The sequence below is a fragment of the Eschrichtius robustus genome, chromosome 3 (genome assembly GCF_028021215.1).
Source record: "Eschrichtius robustus isolate mEscRob2 chromosome 3, mEscRob2.pri, whole genome shotgun sequence".
NCBI lineage: Eukaryota > Metazoa > Chordata > Mammalia > Artiodactyla > Eschrichtiidae > Eschrichtius > Eschrichtius robustus.
In genome coordinates this window covers 118,003,400-118,021,444 of record NC_090826.1, presented here as the reverse complement: position 1 = coordinate 118,021,444, position 18,045 = coordinate 118,003,400, and the positions used below count along the sequence as shown (strand labels likewise).

Below are 18,045 nucleotides of genomic sequence, written 5' to 3'. Positions count from 1 at the left end.
GAAGTTAATCCTTCCTTCCCTGCTTCCTTAGGCAGAGTTGGCAAATAAAATCGAGGAATATGGACTCCTGCCCTCAATGCGCTCCACTCCAAAGCTACAGACAAGTCGATGGAGTGCCCTTCAAGAACTAAGTGCTCCACAGGGGAATAGTTGAAGATAGAATAAGATTTCTTAGGCTCTTGTTGCCTCCCCACTAGCTCTCACATCACCACTCCCATCTCTCAGGAATGCTCTACGTATACTTTGAGGGCAAAAGGATGAAAGATACAAATACTTCTGGTACCTATTTAGCTGACTTCACCCAAATACCTTGGGCCTGGGGAATACACCTCTGCCTTCCCTCACAGTCTGGGCTGGGACAAGGGTCAGGGCCTTGGTCAGAGGGATGCTGTGGCTCCTGCTGACTCATATTGGCTGACCATTGCCTAGAACTGGTAAGGTGATCAAATGCCCAGAGACCTTCAACCTTTATCCTTGGTAGAAGCCTCTCATTCACCTCTTTTCCTGCCAGAGCACTCCAATTCAGGGGGAGGGCAGCGGCTGCTTTCTGAATTTGTTTTATTGGGGGTGGGCTGTGCTCACTGATCAGCACTCAGGAAGGTCATTCTGGGCTCTAGTGTTTTCTCTCCCATCTCATTCATTACACATTAACTCAAAAAGGTACAGAGTCAATCACATCTGGCCTCTGGCCCTAACACTTATTGTCCTAACCTGCATTCCCCTCACCCATGTCTCTGATTTTATGACCTTTCATCTGTTCCCCAATGCCTCTCTGCCAAGTTGCAGTGACAGGGGATAGGGTTGGGAGATGAAATATACCCATAATGGGACAAAGATACCAAGGGCTAAGGGCTTGATATGTCAGAGCTTTCCAGGGGAAAAAAACCCTAGGAATCCTGCTTCCTGAAGAATTCAAATCCAAGGACTACTGGGCCCAGGCCCCAAAGGAATGGATCTTGAATAGGCCTAAAGTATACCCCTTTGGCATCCATTAAGGCCTGCACCCCCTGCCTCTTACCCCATCACCATGAGTCCCCTACGTGCTGTCCTCTCCTCCCCCCATTTCTCTAACTTGTTTACTCCAGGATAGCCCCTGCCCCACTGGACTCCTCCAAAGTACTTGTCACCTGACAGGGGGGTGGGGAAGCATACAGATATATAACCCTTGCCTCCCTAGCCAGGCCAGGCACAGACGGCAAGGACAGCAACGCTGACTAGGTAAAGTAAGGGAGTAAGAGGTGTGGACAGCATCCAAAGATTTAACTGTAGAAAAGGAGGGAACCAGGTTGGCGTGGACATGTAGGTAGGGGTCTCTGGGGAGGGGCTGAAGCCCATTCTCTTCAGTGACCTTCCTTGCCCCCACCTGTTCGCAGGTCACTTTCCCTTCCATTAACACCATGAAGCTGCTTGCAATGGCCGTGCTGCTCCTTACCATCTGTAGCCTTGAAGGTGGGTGCGGTATGAAGAGGGGTCCCAAGGAGGAAAATGTGCTTGGGTCCTAGCTGCCCATCTGTCTGTTCTCCTATGCCCAGGTCTGGCAACCAGAGGGCTTAAAAGAAAAATCATTCCCTCTCTAAAGCCCAGAAAGCGCATCCAAAGACCTGGAGCTGGATACCTGTTCGGGGAGAGAGCTGACAGCTGAGGCTGAATACTGGCAGAGATGTGGGACTTATTGTTGGGGACTCAGCTGAGGATGTGTGTGTGTGTGTCTGTGTGTGTGTGTGTGTGCACGCATGTGTGTGTTTCTGTGTATGTGCAGGGGCTTTGGTTCGGAGACAGGCAGAGGAGCTGAATCTGCAGAGCCTGGTCTCTCAGTACTTCCAGATTGTGACCGACTATGGCAAGGACCTGCTGGAGAAGGCCAAGGGCTCAGAGCTTCAAATCCAGGCCAAGTAAGTCTCAACAAAGGGGGTTCATGGACCAGGGGGCTATGGAGAGAAAGAGGGGAAGCTGGGAGGTCCTACAGAAGACTGAGGTAAGGGGTGGGGGTTAGGGAGGATGAGGTTTAAATTGTAGAGAAAATTCCTTCATCACCCCACAGATCCCATGGACCTCTTGGACAGATAGGGGTAGCAGACACTGGGCTTTGAATTTCTATCTCTATGGTCTGTTCCTCTGCCCAGCGGAGGGCTTGCCTCTCCTCCTAGGAGCTTTGCCATGCCAGGATAGACCAGGCACTAGAGTTTGGGGACTTGGGTCTCACCTCCCACCACCAAGAAGGCCCCTACCAGTCCCCTCATCCTGACTTCTAATCCCTCACATATCCAGGGCCTACTTTGAGAAGGCACAGGAGCAGCTGACGCCCCTGGTCAAGAAGGCTGGAACTGATCTGGTTAACTTCTTGAGCAGTGTTATGGACCTCAAAACACAACCTGTTGCCAAGTGCATTGTCTAGACTGTTGTCTTCCATCCCCAGCTGGCCCCTGGAACACCCACTGGCCAGGCCTAGAGCTCCTCTTCCTACCTACTCCTTGTTTTCTACAATAAATAAATATTGAAGGAATCAAGTTGTGAGCCTGGTATGTTTTGGGGACTGGGAAAAGTAGGGGTAGTGGAGGAGGAGTAGGAGGGAGAACAAAGAGAAATCTGCTTCTAACAGGAGAGGGGTTTTGGTGTGAAGGGGTGGAGAAAGGGTTGAAGAGACCAGTGATGGAAATGACAGGGTAAGGGTGCCTGTGACTCTTCTCCAAACCCCAGGAATTTTTCTACAGGCCTGGGAATGGCCCTGCAGGAGAAACTAAAGAGACTTTGCCGTGGACATGGTACCTTGAAAGGCATGAAAGGTTCATGAGCTGAATCCCTAGACTCCTGGAGGTCACGGGAAATGAGAGCACCCTTCAGAATTTCCTCTATCATACTATGAAGAGGAGAAAGCTTCCCAAAAATGAGCTCAAAGGTGTCACCCAAGGCCCCTCCCTTCCCTTCTGAGCCAGGGGAACACTGTGCTTCCCCCCATCCTGCAATAAAAGACTCCTCTCCCTGAAGGTGCTCTAATCCTTCCATTTGAAACCTCTCACCTAGACCCCCTGTCTGGGAACACCCATTCCAAGCCTCTCCCCCACTGTTATCTGGGTGCTATTCATGGAACTGGCCCAAGTTCTGGTAGCCATCTTAGAGCCTGGAGCTAGTAGACGTGGTAGCCAGTTAAAGGCCTAACAGGTCTCCAACTTGATGGACATGTGGGACTTGAGAAATTTTGGTAGCTGTGACACCTGGATTAAATCAAAATGGAATGGAGGTCAGGCTGGACTGATGCAGGAGACTCACAATCCCAAAATGGGAAAATGGGCATTTTCCAATAAAAGTTTACTTCACTTTATATTTAAAATAGTTACTTCTCTACCCCAACTCATTCCTCTTATCTCATCTGAAATCACCTTTTCCCCAGACACCAGAGATAGCTCCAATTTCTTCTGTATATATATATATATATTTTTAATTTTTATTTTATATTGGAGTTTTGTTGATTAACAATGTTGTGTTTCAGGTGTACAGCAGAGTGATTCAGTTATACATATATATGTATCTGTTCTATTTCAAATTCTTTGTCCATTTAGGTTATTACAGAGTATTGAACAGAGTTCCCTGTGCTATACAGTAGGTCCTTGTTGGTTATCTATTTTAACTATAGCAGTGTGTACATGTCAATCCCAAACTCCCAATCTATCCCTCCCCTGCTCTTCTGTATACTGATCAACCTCTTCAGTCTGGGCTTTAAGACCCTTACCACTCATGATTACTTTCTTCCCCTTTCTTTCTCAGTATCTATTTTTTTTTCCTCATGTGGCGAAACGTGCAGGGACAGAGATCTGTCCGTCACTTGCAAGATGACATTGGACAGGTTAATTAACTTCAAAGAGCCTGAATTTCCTCACAGTGTTAATGAGCGGATCAAATGGTACGACAGGATGGAAAACACATTGAAAAGTGTAAGTCACCATGCAGTACAAAGTATTGCCCAGCATAGGGGGTTGCTAGGGGTAAGCCTGGAGACTCTGGACCCATTTGGACAGGGCTGCTGGATCAGAGGTAGAACTGACAGCATCAGATGGGATTCAGATACTACCAGGGAATCCTGCCTAGAAACAGGACAGGCACTGAGAAGAGGGATTTCTTCACCACTCACCCATGTGGTTGGAGGAACTGGCCTCCCATCTGGACCTGACTTGTTCCCCTTTGCCTTACCCTCCTCCAACCCAGACCTGGCTCCCTCAGGTCCCTCTTGCCCCAGAATCCACTGAAAACACTGTTCCCATAAAACCTTCCATTGGGAGCATCACACAAGCTTTTGTCACACCATCCCTTCTGCATGTTTGGCTTTTCAGCTATGCTAATGCCCATATGCACGTATATTGCGAGCTGTGCTCACACTGCTCCCTGAAGCCCACTCTGATCTGGACTGGTGACTATTTGGGGTTGGACATCCAGGCTTCTCCGCAACCCAGCCTTGTTTCAGTTGTCAGACACAGAGGGCCAAGCTGGGTGCGGAAGTCACTTCTTGGGTTCAAATGTCTCTGAATGTGCCTAGACTCCCAACACATTACGCCCTGCTCCAGCACCCTGCTAGAGAGCCTGGGGGTCAAGGGTCTCATCCTTCCCCCAGTCACAGTCAGCATTCATCCCTCAATCAAGCAGAACAGCTCTGGTCTATTAGACTATGAGTTATGGAAGGTCAGGAACTAAATTTGCCTTGTGATATCTTCAGTATCCAGCCTAGGCTAGTAGAGGCTGAGTAAATGTATGTTAAATGAATGAATGAATAGAGTCCAGTCTGTGGTAGCTTTATTGATGTTAGTCCCTTCCCTTCCCATCGTTTAGTGGGAGTTGGGGATGGGGAAGAGGAGAAGGGTGGCATAAAGAGGTGAGACTAGAATATAAACATTAGTGAAGAGCATCCGAGGCCTTTGACAGGGAGGAGGAACCACTGGTGTCTATTAATGGGGGGCATAGCGTCATTACAGGGATAGGGTCAGCTGGCATTAACGGTGGGGAGGCATATGTGATGCCAGTTACGAGGGCTGGGAGGAGAGTGGAAGAAGGAAGTGACCAAGGGCATCTGTTCTAAAGTTATTGTGGCGGTTTCTCATGCTTCAGGGTCTCATAAGTCTCCTGGTTCCGGGTGCTCAGGCCCTGGAGGTGGAAGTCAGAGGATAGTCAGGAGCTTGAGCCCATCATAGAGCCTCCTACCCACCCCCAGAGGCCCTACCCCTTCCAAAGTTCACTCAAAAGCCCACCCTCTTCTGCTGACTTCTTGGGACTGGGGTTGGGAGGCAGGTTCACTCACCGTGTAAATGCCATCTGATTTCTGCAGAGGTAAAAGGGGCAAGGCATTAGAAACCCACATCTCCTCCAGGGCCCCTCAGCATCTTCTTCCCTACCCAGGGAGGTATGTGGCCAGGGGTGGCTGGCCCCCTTGGGCTAGAGGGCACTCCCATGGATACTCTGGGGCATGAATGCACATTTTCCCATATGGCTACCAACACACATATACACACAACATACAACTCTCTCATGTACTCCTTGTCACTCTACACTTGACTCTTCCTCGTCACCTGTTGAATATTTTACTTGTGATTTGGCTAGGTGGCAGGGTGGGTAGGATGAGGTAGGAGGGGGACCTCTGAAGTTTATACAGATCAGCACCTGAGTCCCATGCTCCCCAGAGATCTCAGATCCCAAGGCTAAGGCCCCAGAAGGGCTGAGAGACTGAAAAATTGTTGATACCCAGTTGAGGAAGGGTCCATACCTCAAGGCTGGCTGTAGCTGCCTTTCGCACCTGCAGCTGGAGTAGCGGAAAGGCCATTAGTACAGGTGAAGTTAGTGGCCCAACCCCACCTCCAAACGCTGTAGGGGAGCCCCTTTTATTCCCTCTCTTTGGAGCCATGCTGCCACCACCCTCCCACTTCTCCTTCCAGCCCTCACCCCACTCTGCCCAGCCTTACCTTGAGTCGACAGTAGAGCAGGGTGAGGATAATACCATATAGAAACAGGATTGCATCCAGGATATAGCAGAGCTGAGGCTCTCCCAGGCCCGCTGAGGGGACAGAGGGTACCCATGGGGTCAGGGGCAGCAGGAAAGATCTGGTGCTCAGAGGAGAGAAAGAAAGGGCTCTGGGAGGTAGGACGGGGCTTGGAGGGGCACCGTCCCAGGGAATAAACTTCATCTTCCTCTCTAGATTCCTATTTCTCTCACCTCTCCCTCTTCTTCCTCACCCTAGGGTAGGGGTAGGACAGGAAGTGTGAACAGTTCTGCTGTGATGGAACTTATAGGTTCTGAGAGATGAGAGCTTCCCCCTCAGCCCCCAACCCTCTCTTTTTAGCACTGTGGGTTCCTCAGATACCACTGAGCACTCCATAGCCCTCAAGGGACCCATTTGAGTTCACTGAGCCAAGACCAAAACCTCAGCCCAGGGGGGTAAAGTGAGTGGAGGCAGTGACAAATTTCAGCAAAGAAACCACAGGGGTGTCTCTGCTAAGTCCTGTGACCTGTGGCTAAGGGCTGGACAGGAAGAGTGTGAGCTGAGGAAAGGAGGGAAGGCAATCACTCTATCATGGGTCATCTAGCCTCAGCCACATCGCTTTCTGTCCGCCCCCCCCCACCCCCCGGCAACTAAGACACTTAAATACGTAAAAACAAGGTGCCTGCTTTCCTTGGCCTTATAGATACCGATGGCTCTGCACATAAGGCTGAGCGAGTGTGTTAGCCCAGGCTCAAGGGAATGACCACAAGCTGTATGGATTCCGGCCCTGGGTACTCTGCCCTGTTACTCACTCTGGGCCACTGAGAGAGGAAGTTTCGTGCAAGGAAAAAAATCAAATAAAGTCTGAGCTCCAGCCTCTATCTGCTCTGACCCCTATCAGAAGAGCTCATGGGCATGTGACATACGGGTGAAGTACGTTTTATTCTGTGACGCTCTTTCACAGACGGTTATTACATAAATCTCAAAACTACCCCGTGAGGGAAACATCATCGCCATTTTGTAGATGACGAAACCAAGGCTCAGAAAAGCTTAAGTAATTCATTTAGGGTCATAGCATTAAGTGCCAGAGCTGGAATTCAAATTCAGGCTTTCTGCTTTCCAAGTTTGTGCCCTCTCTTTTATGCCTCAGTGCCCCTGCTCCCTCATCCCATGGCAGCAGACTGGCCGCTCACTTAGTCCTTCCCTCCATCTTCACAGCTGGGCTGGTGGAACTCCATCCCGGTCCATCTCTTTTAATTTCCCCACTTTCCCTGAAGTTTCACTAACCTCTTCCTCCCCGAACCCCAGCTGTAACTATCCCTCTTCAAAACACAGACAATCCAAACAGAGCGAGGAGAGTTTAGAGAACGCCTGGAGCCACAGAGACGCAGAGGACTTCCCATTTCTGCCTGCATTTCTCAGCTGACGCTCAGCTCTCTGGAACTGGGCATTGTACGCTGCCCACCCTCACATCAACTGTGCCTTAGTGATGACCCACAGAAGCCGCAATCACGTATTTGACTATCTCTGCCTCACTCCTAAACACAAGGACAGGCGCCTGCCTTCCTAAAGGGGGCTTTATAAATATTATTTAACCAGCTAGAGATCAGCTCCCAATGGATAAGACCAAAGGCACCCCACAGAAAATGCTGATCATGGGAAACGGAATTTTTCCCCAGACCAGCTTTTCATGTCATACATCCACTCCCCTCCTCTGCCAAACTGAAGACTTACGTGTGTATCAGTCCTGAAAAAGTAAGAAGGGGACAAGAAAGGAGGGAACTACAATTCCTGCGCCCTGACAGAGACTGGACAGGACCAGCCTCAGGGTCTCTGTGCCCATCCTCCCAGTGCCAGCCTTCCTCTGCCTGTCCCTGCCTCAGCCCTCAGACACACGCCCTTGATTCCCACCCTGGAGCCCAGCTCACTGTCCCTCAGCAAAGCCTCTTACCTGCTTGTTCAACCAAAAGGAGTAAGAGCAAGACCACTGCTGGAAACATCTTGGGCAGGGGCTGAGGGGCCGTGAGCTGGGGATCGGACGCTCCGATGGCACTGTGCAGCTGTGCTCTGCGAGCGGCTCCCTGACCACAGAGCTGTCCCCTTCCTGCCACGCCTTCCTCTGAGCTCTGGCCCCTTCCCCTTCCTGCACTAGAGACCGGGCGGCTCCCGGAAGGGCCAACTAAGGGAGCTACGAGATCTGGTCTCCTATGCCTCCGTCCTTCAGTGACCAAGCCCCTGCTACCATGGAAAGAGGCAACACCCATGCTTGGGAAAGGCTATCTAAACCCACCATCTCACTCTAGCCCTGTTCAGAGACAGAGCTCTGATAACTTGCCCCTCAAAATTCACTAAGACCCCATGATAGCCCCTTTCTCTCCCACCTGGAACTTTGTACCCAGTCTTGATTTGAGGAGTTTACCAACTAGTGTGGGCAGCAAGGTTTCGGCAGGGAGGAAGTAAGGGAAAAAGAGGAAATGGGCAATGGAGAAGTGGAAAGGACAAGAGTCACAAAAGGGGCGGAGATGAACAGGAAAAACTGCTAAGGACAGAGTCTAACAGAGAAGTAGAGGGTTAACACTCATAAGTTTCCCATCAAAGTGAAAGACAGGGACTTCCCTGGTGGCGCAGTGGTTGAGAATCTGCCTGCCAATGCAGGGGACACGGGTTCGAGCCCTGGTCTGGAGCTCCTGGTCATGCCGCAGAGCAACTGGGCCCATGAGCCACAACTACTGAGCCTGCCTGTCCGGAGCCTGTGCCCCGCAACAAGAGAGGCCGCAATAGTGAGAGGCCCGCGCACCGTGATGAAGAGTGGCCCCCACACCACGATGAAGAGTGGCCCCTGCTTGCCGCAACTAGAGAAAGCCCTCGCACAGAAACGAAGACCCAACACAGCCAAAAATAAATTAAAAAAAAAAAAAAAAAAAGTGAAAGACAGTAAGATACTGAGAAAGACATACCAGAAGTTTGGGCTTGGGGCCAGAAGGCGGCTAATTTATTACAATTTCTCCTTTTCCAGTACATGCACAGAAAGCCTGACAGCTAAGCATTCATGTACGTGTACACACACACACACACACACACACACACACACACACACACACACACACACAGAGTCCCATTCCCAACGATGGACAGGCTCCGCAGAAGAAGCAGGTAGGCAGGGAGGTCCAATGCTGTTCCCGTGCTCACCGATCTACTTCTCCAAACACAATATCTTGGGTACCTAGGAGGTCAGGGGGAGGAGAAAAAAAGTGATGTTACCAAGAATCTAGAACTCATTACTGTGCTCAGGAAACTGAGGATTTGAGGATTTGAGTCTATGCCCATCGTCTATGTTGAACAGGAAGTGTTCAGTTTCTGTCCCCAATCAGAGTCTCAAACTCCCTTGCCTAGAATACCTCTACTACACAACAGGCCTTGTACCTATGATGGCAACGACGTCCGCCAACATGTGTCCCTTAGACATCTTGTCCAAACCAGCCTGCAGAGATTAAGACAGCAATAGTGTTAGGCAAGATAAGCAGGGTAGAAGGAGGAGGAGTGAAAGTTCATAAAAATCTCAACCAAGGTCATTAATTACTGGATTCATGTATTAGCGTTAGAATCTTTGGGGTTGGTTCTTACCAGGTGGGCAAAACCAGGAGCCTTGATCTTGCATCGATAAGGGCGGCTGCTGCCATCAGACACCAGGTACACCCCAAACTCTCCCTGTCCAAGGAAGAAGGTTGGCTGCCTCCATTAACAGGAAGAACCCTTTCCTCTGCCAACAAAAACCTCTCTATTCACCCTCACGTCCTCTCTCTCACTGATGAACAAGCATTTAACTGAACATCCATCTCCAGTCACCCACTCCACATACTGTCCTTTCCTTCCCCTTCTTGCCTCACCTTAGGAGCCTCGATGGCAGTGTATGTGGCCCCTGGAGGAACTTGGTAGCCCTCAGTATACAACTTAAAGTGATGAATCAGTGACTCCATAGAAGTCTGGAGAGAGGAAAAACGGAGCATCAACAAGCCAGATCCAAACTGTATGGCAGGTGTACCCACACACAGAAAATAATCTCTACCCCCAGGGAGTCTAAAATCCCACATGTAAGTCAATGAGCAGAGAAGTTACAGAAAAAGAGAGGAGGCTACGGGAGGTTAAGAATCTTATACAGTGAATTATTTGAAAAAGGAAAACTGAAAAGTAGGATTTAATCCAAAGGTACTCCTCCCCAGCCGCTGCCCCCTTTCCCCCTTTTCCCTCCCCCTATAGTTAACCTTCATCTCTGCTCGTTTTGGTGGAGACACTTTGGCATCATCAACCTTGATCTCCCCGGGAGGCATCTTGTTCAGACACTGTAAGATGATTCGAAGGGACTGGCGCATCTCCTCCACCCGACACAGGTACCTGAAGTAGATGAGACAGACTCGGAGCAAGAGAAGAGCAGCCAGAGGATCAGATGTGAGGCTGGGAAGATGCCCTTGGCCAAACTGAAGAGTGCTAGGTAACTTTCCTCATTCTTTTCTCCTAGTACAGCATCTCTGCTTGGCCTGGCCACCCATATAAAACCTACAGTCTTCTGATTAGAGTACTGGGCCCTCTCCTAGTTTTCTCAGACCAAATCCTCTCCTAGTTTTCTCAGACCATGTCCTGTAGTGTTTCCCTCTTTAATTACCCTCTTAAACATTTTTTGGAGTATAGAACAGGTGAGAGTCAAAGTGACTCAAAAAGAAAACAGTAGCAAATTTTTCTTGGCGTCAGTAAAGAGGAATGGAATTTGAAGCTTAGAATCTAGTGGAAAGAGCACTGGATCAGCAGGATTCTTGTCTCAAGCACTACTAACAGAATAATATCCCAGGCTAATCTCTAACTTTTCTGCTTCAGCTTTCTCAGCTATAAGATGCAGCCAAAACTAGTTCCATCTAAGACATAAGAAGAATGTAAGGGTAAAATAAAATGTCCCATAGGTGCAAGTGCTTTGAAAAGCAACCTAGTTTAACATACACAAGAGCTCCAATAGATTCTGGAAAGTATGAGAAAGAAGAAAGTAGTCAAGAGAAAAGTTAGATAGGGGAAACTAGCTGGACAATGCGCTAAGAAGGGATCTGGGCCTCACCTATCATAGCAGTCCCCTCGAGAGCCAATAGGAACATCAAACTCCACCTGGTCATAAACATCATAGGGCTGGGTCTTCCGCAGGTCCCACTGGATGCCCGAGCCCCGGAGCATTACCCCGCTGTAGAGAGTATAACGGGACCAAGGGTCACTTTCCACAAACCAAGAAAAGAGCATGCTCTCTTCCTTAGTCTCCCCTCTCCCTCCCGCATGCTCTGGGCATGGGATACAAAGACAGCATGGCAAGGAAGGCGCCACACCTGAAGCCAAGAGATTAAGCTGGAACCCACCCGCCCCTAAGGAGAGAAGTCTTATTCCTCACACCTAAAACCATAGTTAAGGGCGTCTTCTGCTGTTACAACCCCAATGTCGACTGTCCGATTTTGCCAGATCCTATTGTTGGTCAGCATCTGTTGAGCAAGAGAGCTGGTGTGTGAACACTCTTCATGACACTCTTCAAATACCTCTGTTATTTCTTTACAACTGGGGATTAAAATCCCACAGATCCTCTTGGGGCAAAAGAGGGATTTTTCCCACTGACTCCTATCTTACTTCCTCCAGCTCATCAATGCGAAGAGAGAAGTTCTTAGAAAACTCATAAATGTCATCCATAAGCCCAAGGGGTAGGTCCTAGAAGACAAACGGAGAATCGATAGTGAGTGCAGTCTCCACTAAGGAAAGCCAGCTCTGCCTCAGGGATACAGGGTTAGCGCTTCCATCAGCCAGGGCTGCCCTCCAGTGGCCACAGAGGATACAAGCAAGGACTGGACATTAAGAGAGGCAGGGGAGCCTGCTCACCTGGTGCACACCTCCTGGCCGGACATAAGCAGCATGCATCCGAGCCCCAGACACTCGCTCGTAGAACTCAAACATCTTGATAGGACACACTGGGAATTAGTGACAAAGTCCTGGGCCCCTAAGTCAAACACCATGATGGTCTACTCCCCCGCCCCCAGCCTGCTGGTGCCCAACCAACCCCTCATGACACAGAGCTCCTCAAGAATATAACCCAGGTTAAATATACCTTCTCCCCCTAAACGTTCTCTCTCCTTTTACTCTAGTCTCCTTCATACCTTCTCTACCTCTGGCACCTCCTTCCCTTGTCCTATTCTTTCCTCCTTCTCATACCTTCTCCCTTTCTTCAAACATCCAGAAGAAAGGGGTCATGGCCCCAATGTCCAGGGCATGTGTGGTCACAGCCATGATGTGGTTCAAAAGCCGAGTGATTTCTCCAAACAGCACTGTAGAGAGGTGAAGACAAGAAGAGAAGGATATAGGAGCCAAGGATCCAGGCTGACAGAGCAGTTCTGGGCAGAGCCTGGGGTCTGCATACTAAGCTCCGGTTCGGCGCTCCTAAGCTGGGGGGCAGAGGCACTATGCTGTACTCTCAGTGGGCCACAGGAAGAAGGGGATGTGGCGTACCTCGGATCCACTGTGCCCGAGGAGGAGGCTGGATGTTGAGCAACTTCTCCACAGCCAGTGAATAGGCCTGTTCGTTACACATCATGGACACATAGTCTAGCCGGTCAAAGTATGGAAGGGCCTGGGAAGAGGGAGAAATCGGGATCACATCTAACAGGCCAAGGAACCCTCAGTCTGGCTGCTAGAAGCACTGCTCTCAGTGGGCATCAGAGGTCAGTGCTACATAAACCTTCCCAACCTCAGGAGCCTCAGGAAGGCAGGATGAAACACACTGAAGGGGTGAAGGTGGGGGGACCCCAATTTGTCGTGTTTGCCAATTTCCATGGTGAAAATACTCCTACGAAGTCCCACTTTAAACTACCAACATTATGTAACTGACCACAGACAGCGCTGGGCCGAGTAGCACACCATTACACAGTATTTCCACTATACAGATACAATGGAAGTAAATACCTAAAGAGCACAGCGTAGAAAAATGTAGTAAAATAATGAAGGCATGGATTTTGATACTTCTTACCTTGATTTTTAATGTATTAAATCGCAAGCTAGTATAATGTGATTTTTAATAACAGCTGTGTTTAACAACTGGCTCACAAAATTCCTGAAAATTTAACAGTCTGTTCTTGTGAGCCAGTATGTGTTAGCTCCAGCACACCACTGCCAACCAAGTCTTCTGGGCCAAGTGACGCCTCTGTCAAAGAAGAATGCCTCTCTGAGATACTGCAGGAGAAAGGTAATCTCAGGAGGAAATTAAGAACACCAAGAAGAATGGGATTTGTTTCTGGAGGAAGAGTCAGGTAGAAATGGTTCTTCCCCAGAATACCAAGAAAGCTAAGTCCCAGCTGTACGCTGAACCAGCTTCAGCTTCCAGGAAGGAGGCGGAGCTAAGACGCCTTGCCTTGGAACAGCCAGTTCTTGCCCTGATGTCACTGTGACGTGGGATAAAGCTACAGGGGTTAACTCCATGGACTCTGGGACCAGAAACCATCATTGCCTGGACTCTTTGGGGGAATCACATTCTAGTCAGCTGGTTCTAAATCCTAACCCCATCGTCCTCTGTTATCAAGAGCTTTCTTCATGACAGTGAGAAAAAAACTTCAGATTCCTATCCCAGATCCAATTTCTTCAAATCTGACCCTCATTATTTGGGTCACAGAGTTCTCCTAAAAACAGCAAACTCTGTTACAAACTCCCTCCCGGTCACTCTGACTCACTGAGTATTTCGAAAACAAACTTAGAATGCTGGAAGATACAAGAATCAGCTGTTAAACCTGGGGAGCTGACGTCTCTCTCCTCTTTCCCTGACCCCAAGGACACCAGCTTTGACGTACTAGTATGACATTAGAGCAGGGAAACTGAGGCACTAGAGTAAGGATAAAGGGGTCAGCCAAAAGTCAGCCCGAGAAGAGCTAGGAGTGTAGCTCCAGGTCCAAAGTATTTCTGTTTGATAAAGCAAGTCCACATGATCCAAGTCAAGCATCCCCTGCCACACCCCTCCATCCTCCCAACCAAAACCGTCCTAATAACCTCAACGGGTTACTCCTCTCAACACCCTCCTCCCCTGGGGTTTTGGGGCAGCAAACTGGCAAAGACCCAGGATAAAGCATCCCCAGGTCCTGTCAACAGGTCCCCGTTCACCCCCCACACCTGCAGATAGGTCTTGTATTCAATGAGCTTCTCGGTGCCTCGGTGCAGCAGCCCGATGTGAGGGTCGCACTTGCGCACCATCTCCCCACTCAATTCCATCACTAGCCGCAGGACTCCATGGGCTGCTGGGTGCTGGGGCCCAAAGTTCAGGGTCAGGTTCGACACCAACGTGTCCTTTGGAGGGTCCACATCTGAGAAGTGGGAAGTAGTTGAGCCAAATGGTAATTCCTTTGAGAACCCCCAAAAGACAGCAAGGAGTTAGCATCTCCCTGGAGACTTTCCATCTCACCATTCCATACCCTGCTGATTTCCTAACCTTTATCATAACCAGGAAGAAGACCATTAGATGGGAAAAAGGGAAGGGAGATCTAAACTTTCTGGTGAGAGGGACCATGAGCCTCACTCTTTCCGTGTCTCTCAGGATACCTTTAAAAAAAAAAAAATAATGATAGATAACACTTATACAGTCCTTATTATGTGCCAGGCACTACTCTAAGCACTTTACTTATTTTAATTAATTTAATTATTTCAACAACCATATAAGTAGTTGATACTATCATTATCCTCATCTCATTGGAGAAATTGAGGCCAGAAAGACTAAATGAATTGTCAGAGTTAGTAAGTGGCAGAGTCAGGATTTAACTCAGCCTGGTCAGCTCCAGACTCCACACTCTTAACCACGAAGATACACTGCTCTCCAGATGTATCTGCTGAATGGCCAACTAATTGGGAAATGTATACTTAATTCTTACTACTATTAATTGACAGTTTTTACCCTCAAGAGGCTTACAATTTAATTTGGTAAATAAGTATATGTGAGAAACTAGTAACACAAGTCAAATTTACAAGTTGCCAAGTAAGTTGCTTAGCCGTTAAGTATTTAAAGAAAGGAAAGAACACTGTGAAGATCTCATGGAGGCAAGATATGAGTTGGTTCTTAAACACAGGGAATGATTCAGATAGGTAGAGAGAAGAGGCATCCCATGCTATGGAATGAACACATGTCAAATCTTAGAAACAAGAAAGTAAATATCTATGGAACTCTCGTCTGCCAAGAGACAGAAGATTAAGTGTTGGCAGGCAGTAGGGGGTAGGGGGTAGTGGTTCAATTATCAGTATTATTTATTTATTTATTTTTAATTTATTTATTTAATTTATTTATTTTTGGCTGCATTGGGTCTTCACTGGTACACACGGGCTTTCTCTAGTTGTGGCGAGCAGGGACTACACTTCGTTGCGGTGCGTGGGCTTCTCACTGCAGTGGTTTCTCTTGTTGCGGAGCACGGACTCTAGGCGCACGGGCTTCAGCAGTTGTGGCTCACAGGCTCAGTAGTTGTGGCGCACGGGCTTAGTTGCTCCACGGCATGTGGGATCCTCCCGGATCAGGGCTTGAACCCGTCTCCCCTGCATTGGCAGGCAGATTCTTAACCACTGCACCACCAGGGAAGCCCCAATTATCACTATTATTAATAACACTTAGGGAGGACTTAGCATGAGCCAGTCACTATATTATGTGGTTTATGTTACCTGTATCTCATTTAATCCTTACAATAATGCTATGAAGTAGGTACTTTATTCACTGGTAAATGGAGAGTTGAGATCTGAAACCAGAGTCCACCTGTGCAACCAAAATTCTTCACCATGGGCTTTGGAGTCAGACAGACCCACGTACAAATCCACCTGTGTCCTCAACCACTTTTTAATCTCTCTACACCATTATTTCTTCAAAATTGGGATAATATTAGTATCACTCTCATAGGGTTGTTGTAACAACTAAGTGAAATAATGCATACAAAAACACTCAGCACAGGGTAAGCACTCAGCTATTGTTACTGTTAAGTTTTTGAAAGGCAACTGGAAGTTCCTTTAAAGGTTTTCGAGCAAAAGAATGAATGACATGCTAAAATGATGTTTGGGGAAGATAAAGCCACAGACACTGTATAGGATAGCTGGAGGGAGACTATATCAGTGGCAAGAACCCATCAAAGAAACTTCCGAAACAATCAAGATCTAATACAAAATAAATCGAAACAACAAAGGGAGAAATGACCAGATGTGAAACATTACTAAATAATCTGCATGTTATTGGACATAGACATGGAGGGCAAGAGAGAAAAAAGAGCCAAAGGTGACTAAAAAGTTTCAATCCTGAGGGATTAGGAGAATGAGGGAGTCACTGATCAAAATTAAAAATCACAAGGAAGAGCTAGTTTTGATGGGGGTAAAAATGTTTCGTATTCAGAATGGTTTCATTTGGGTGCCAGTGGGAAAAACCACCTTGTCAAGAGAGGGAGATGGAAATATACTGAACCTCTGGAAAAAGCTGAAGCTAAAGATATAAATTTGGTAGGGATCTTCGAGCGTTGGCTGGGACCTTCTCTTTCTTTTCTCTTGGAATATTCTACTTGACAAATACCTCCTATTATCACTATTGTCACGTTTGTTGAGTTGCAAGGTTAAAGATGCAAAAAGAGTTGGCGGCTAAAATTTGCCTCACACGGAAAGCTCAAGAGCACTCAGAAATCAGCTTGGGGCATGGAGGGGTGCGGGTTGGGACAGTGGCACTGGGCACTCACCATTCCAAGGTGGAGGCTTCCAGTGGGCTGTTTCCTTGGTGGGGTACATGACAGCGCCCCCAAACTGCTCTGCCCATTCCACATCTGGCTGCCATTGCCGAGCACCTCTGGGGAGGTAATGACACATCCTAGACAAAGGGCCTGAACAGTGCTTGGTTCCTCTGTTCCCATTCACTTTCAGGTGGGCCCAGGGAAGGGTGTCTTGGATTCTTCAATGCCAAGTCACTGACACAGAGTTGTGTCGCTCTGGCAGAACAAACTGGAATTCTAGAGGTTCCATCCTTACTAACAACTCATTCCTGAAATCACTTCACCTATCACCCGTACGCATGCAAAGCTGGGGATCCCAGCTCCTTTAAATTCTGGTCACATTCATATTCCCATCCTGGTGAATATGAACTCAAGAAAGGTGTTTATTCAAGGTCAACCCAAGAGTATGAAAAGAAAGGGGGGTGGGGCATGCTGGCTCCTTGGCTTTGCTCAAGTATGGCCAGAACAATGCACTGGGGCCAACCCGGGGATTCTTGGTTTATGTTCCTCCTTTAAGCCTATCGGGGTTGCTCTCCTCTTCTTCCACAGCGTCTAAGGAGACTTTTCACCAGTCGCGCCCCACCCGTGAAGGGGTTTGGGAAAAGCAGCAGGACATAAAGGGAGGGTGACATTATCACTAACACTGAGGCGCAGAGTCTCCCTCCAACTGATTTCACCTCCGGCAGATCGAGCTCAAACCCTCTTTCCTCCCTCGGCCTAGGCAGGCACCACTGGATCCTGGAACTCGATAGAGCAGGCCTGGGCGAGTGGTCACGGGCCTGGGTCATTCTTTCATAGGGGGTCACAGGGCCCGTGGAGTCCCCGGACTCGAGAAACCCTAGCCCTGGGGACAGCGCATCGAGGGCTGCCCTTGGTCTCACCTGGTGGGCTGAATCGGCAGTCGGGCCCCAGCCCCGGGCCGCACCAGGGCCCCGACGCCCCGGAGGCCGCATAGAGCCCTGAGCGTCGCCATCTTGCCCCGCCACAGACTGCGGGAAGGAGAACCGGGCGGAAGTGCCTCTTGCGCGCCTCCTTGTGGGCTTCTCGCCTATTGGCACCACGCAGCCGCCCTCTTGGAAGCTGGCGGGGTCGCCGAGCGCGAACCTGACAACATCCGGGTTCTGCACCCGGGCTTCACTTTCGCTTAAATACCGGAGGCTGGGGCCTTTGCTTCCCACCGCTCCTGGTGGGCTCTTCTAAGGCTGAGCAGGAGAAACTTGCAGTTCCTGCTGCGGGCAGCGGCGCCCCTCGCGCATCATCGCCGAGCTGCCTGCGCGCCTTAGAAAGTGCCCTGCCGCCCGGAGCCAGGC

The 18,045-nt window shown here is 49.0% G+C and overlaps 3 protein-coding genes across 6 annotated transcripts; 1 reads left to right on the top strand and 2 right to left on the bottom strand.

The window, feature by feature from the left end:
* The first annotated feature begins 1,163 nt into the window (after positions 1–1,163).
* On the top strand, positions 1,164–2,503 carry APOA2 (apolipoprotein A2). Its single transcript, XM_068538330.1, has 4 exons — positions 1,164–1,218; positions 1,374–1,449; positions 1,760–1,892; positions 2,269–2,503. Exons 2-4 carry the CDS (start codon positions 1,398–1,400, stop codon positions 2,393–2,395), a joined length of 312 nt encoding a protein of 103 aa, XP_068394431.1. The 5' UTR covers positions 1,164–1,218; positions 1,374–1,397; the 3' UTR covers positions 2,396–2,503.
* Positions 2,504–4,775: 2,272 nt separating this feature from the next.
* Positions 4,776–8,000, bottom strand: FCER1G (Fc epsilon receptor Ig). Of its 2 annotated transcripts, XM_068538328.1 has the most exons (5): positions 7,912–8,000; positions 5,943–6,034; positions 5,747–5,782; positions 5,285–5,305; positions 4,776–5,130 (listed from the first exon to the last, which is right to left on the bottom strand). In XM_068538328.1, the coding sequence occupies exons 1-5, from the start codon at positions 7,958–7,960 to the stop codon at positions 5,068–5,070; spliced, it is 261 nt and encodes an 86-aa protein (XP_068394429.1). In that variant the 5' UTR covers positions 7,961–8,000; the 3' UTR covers positions 4,776–5,067. The 2 variants fall into 2 exon arrangements, with proteins under 2 accessions (XP_068394429.1, XP_068394430.1); XM_068538329.1 differs by lacking the exon at positions 5,747–5,782.
* A 923-nt stretch (positions 8,001–8,923) lies between these two features.
* Positions 8,924–17,740, bottom strand: NDUFS2 (NADH:ubiquinone oxidoreductase core subunit S2). Of its 3 annotated transcripts, none has more exons than XM_068541140.1 (14): positions 17,617–17,740; positions 16,706–16,812; positions 14,130–14,320; positions 12,483–12,603; positions 12,189–12,301; positions 11,859–11,933; positions 11,613–11,690; positions 11,385–11,470; positions 11,062–11,181; positions 10,223–10,352; positions 9,848–9,943; positions 9,585–9,668; positions 9,359–9,441; positions 8,924–9,183 (listed from the first exon to the last, which is right to left on the bottom strand). In XM_068541140.1, the coding sequence occupies exons 1-13, from the start codon at positions 17,706–17,708 to the stop codon at positions 9,364–9,366; spliced, it is 1,371 nt and encodes a 456-aa protein (XP_068397241.1). In that variant the 5' UTR covers positions 17,709–17,740; the 3' UTR covers positions 8,924–9,183; positions 9,359–9,363. The 3 variants fall into 3 exon arrangements, with proteins under 3 accessions (XP_068397241.1, XP_068397240.1, XP_068397242.1); XM_068541139.1 differs by having other exon boundaries at positions 9,384–9,441; XM_068541141.1 differs by lacking the exons at positions 16,706–16,812; positions 17,617–17,740 and adding an exon at positions 14,446–14,487 and having other exon boundaries at positions 9,384–9,441; positions 14,130–14,357.
* Between the last annotated feature and the right edge of the window lie 305 nt (positions 17,741–18,045).

Bases quoted from the DNA above. Each gene is read 5' to 3' on its own strand.
- APOA2 (XM_068538330.1), top strand. From the start codon at position 1,398: ATGAAGCTGCTTGCAATGGCCGTGCTGCTCCTTACCATCTGTAGCCTT. The intron at 1,450-1,759 runs GTGGGTGCGGTA...GTGTATGTGCAG, and splicing joins TACCATCTGTAGCCTTGAAG to GGGCTTTGGTTCGGAGACAG. The intron at 1,893-2,268 runs GTAAGTCTCAAC...TCACATATCCAG, and splicing joins GAGCTTCAAATCCAGGCCAA to GGCCTACTTTGAGAAGGCAC.
- FCER1G (XM_068538328.1), bottom strand. From the start codon at position 7,960: ATGTTTCCAGCAGTGGTCTTGCTCTTACTCCTTTTGGTTGAACAAGCA. The intron at 5,783-5,942 runs GTAAGGCTGGGC...CCGCTACTCCAG, and splicing joins TGCTCTACTGTCGACTCAAG to CTGCAGGTGCGAAAGGCAGC. The intron at 5,306-5,746 runs GTATGGACCCTT...TTACCTCTGCAG, and splicing joins CAGCTACAGCCAGCCTTGAG to AAATCAGATGGCATTTACAC.
- NDUFS2 (XM_068541139.1), bottom strand. From the start codon at position 17,708: ATGGCGACGCTCAGGGCTCTATGCGGCCTCCGGGGCGTCGGGGCCCTG. The intron at 9,669-9,847 runs GTGAGGCAAGAA...TTCCTTGGACAG, and splicing joins CTGCCATCGAGGCTCCTAAG to GGAGAGTTTGGGGTGTACCT. The intron at 9,184-9,383 runs GTACAAGGCCTG...CTGACCTCCTAG, and splicing joins GGACGTCGTTGCCATCATAG to GTACCCAAGATATTGTGTTT.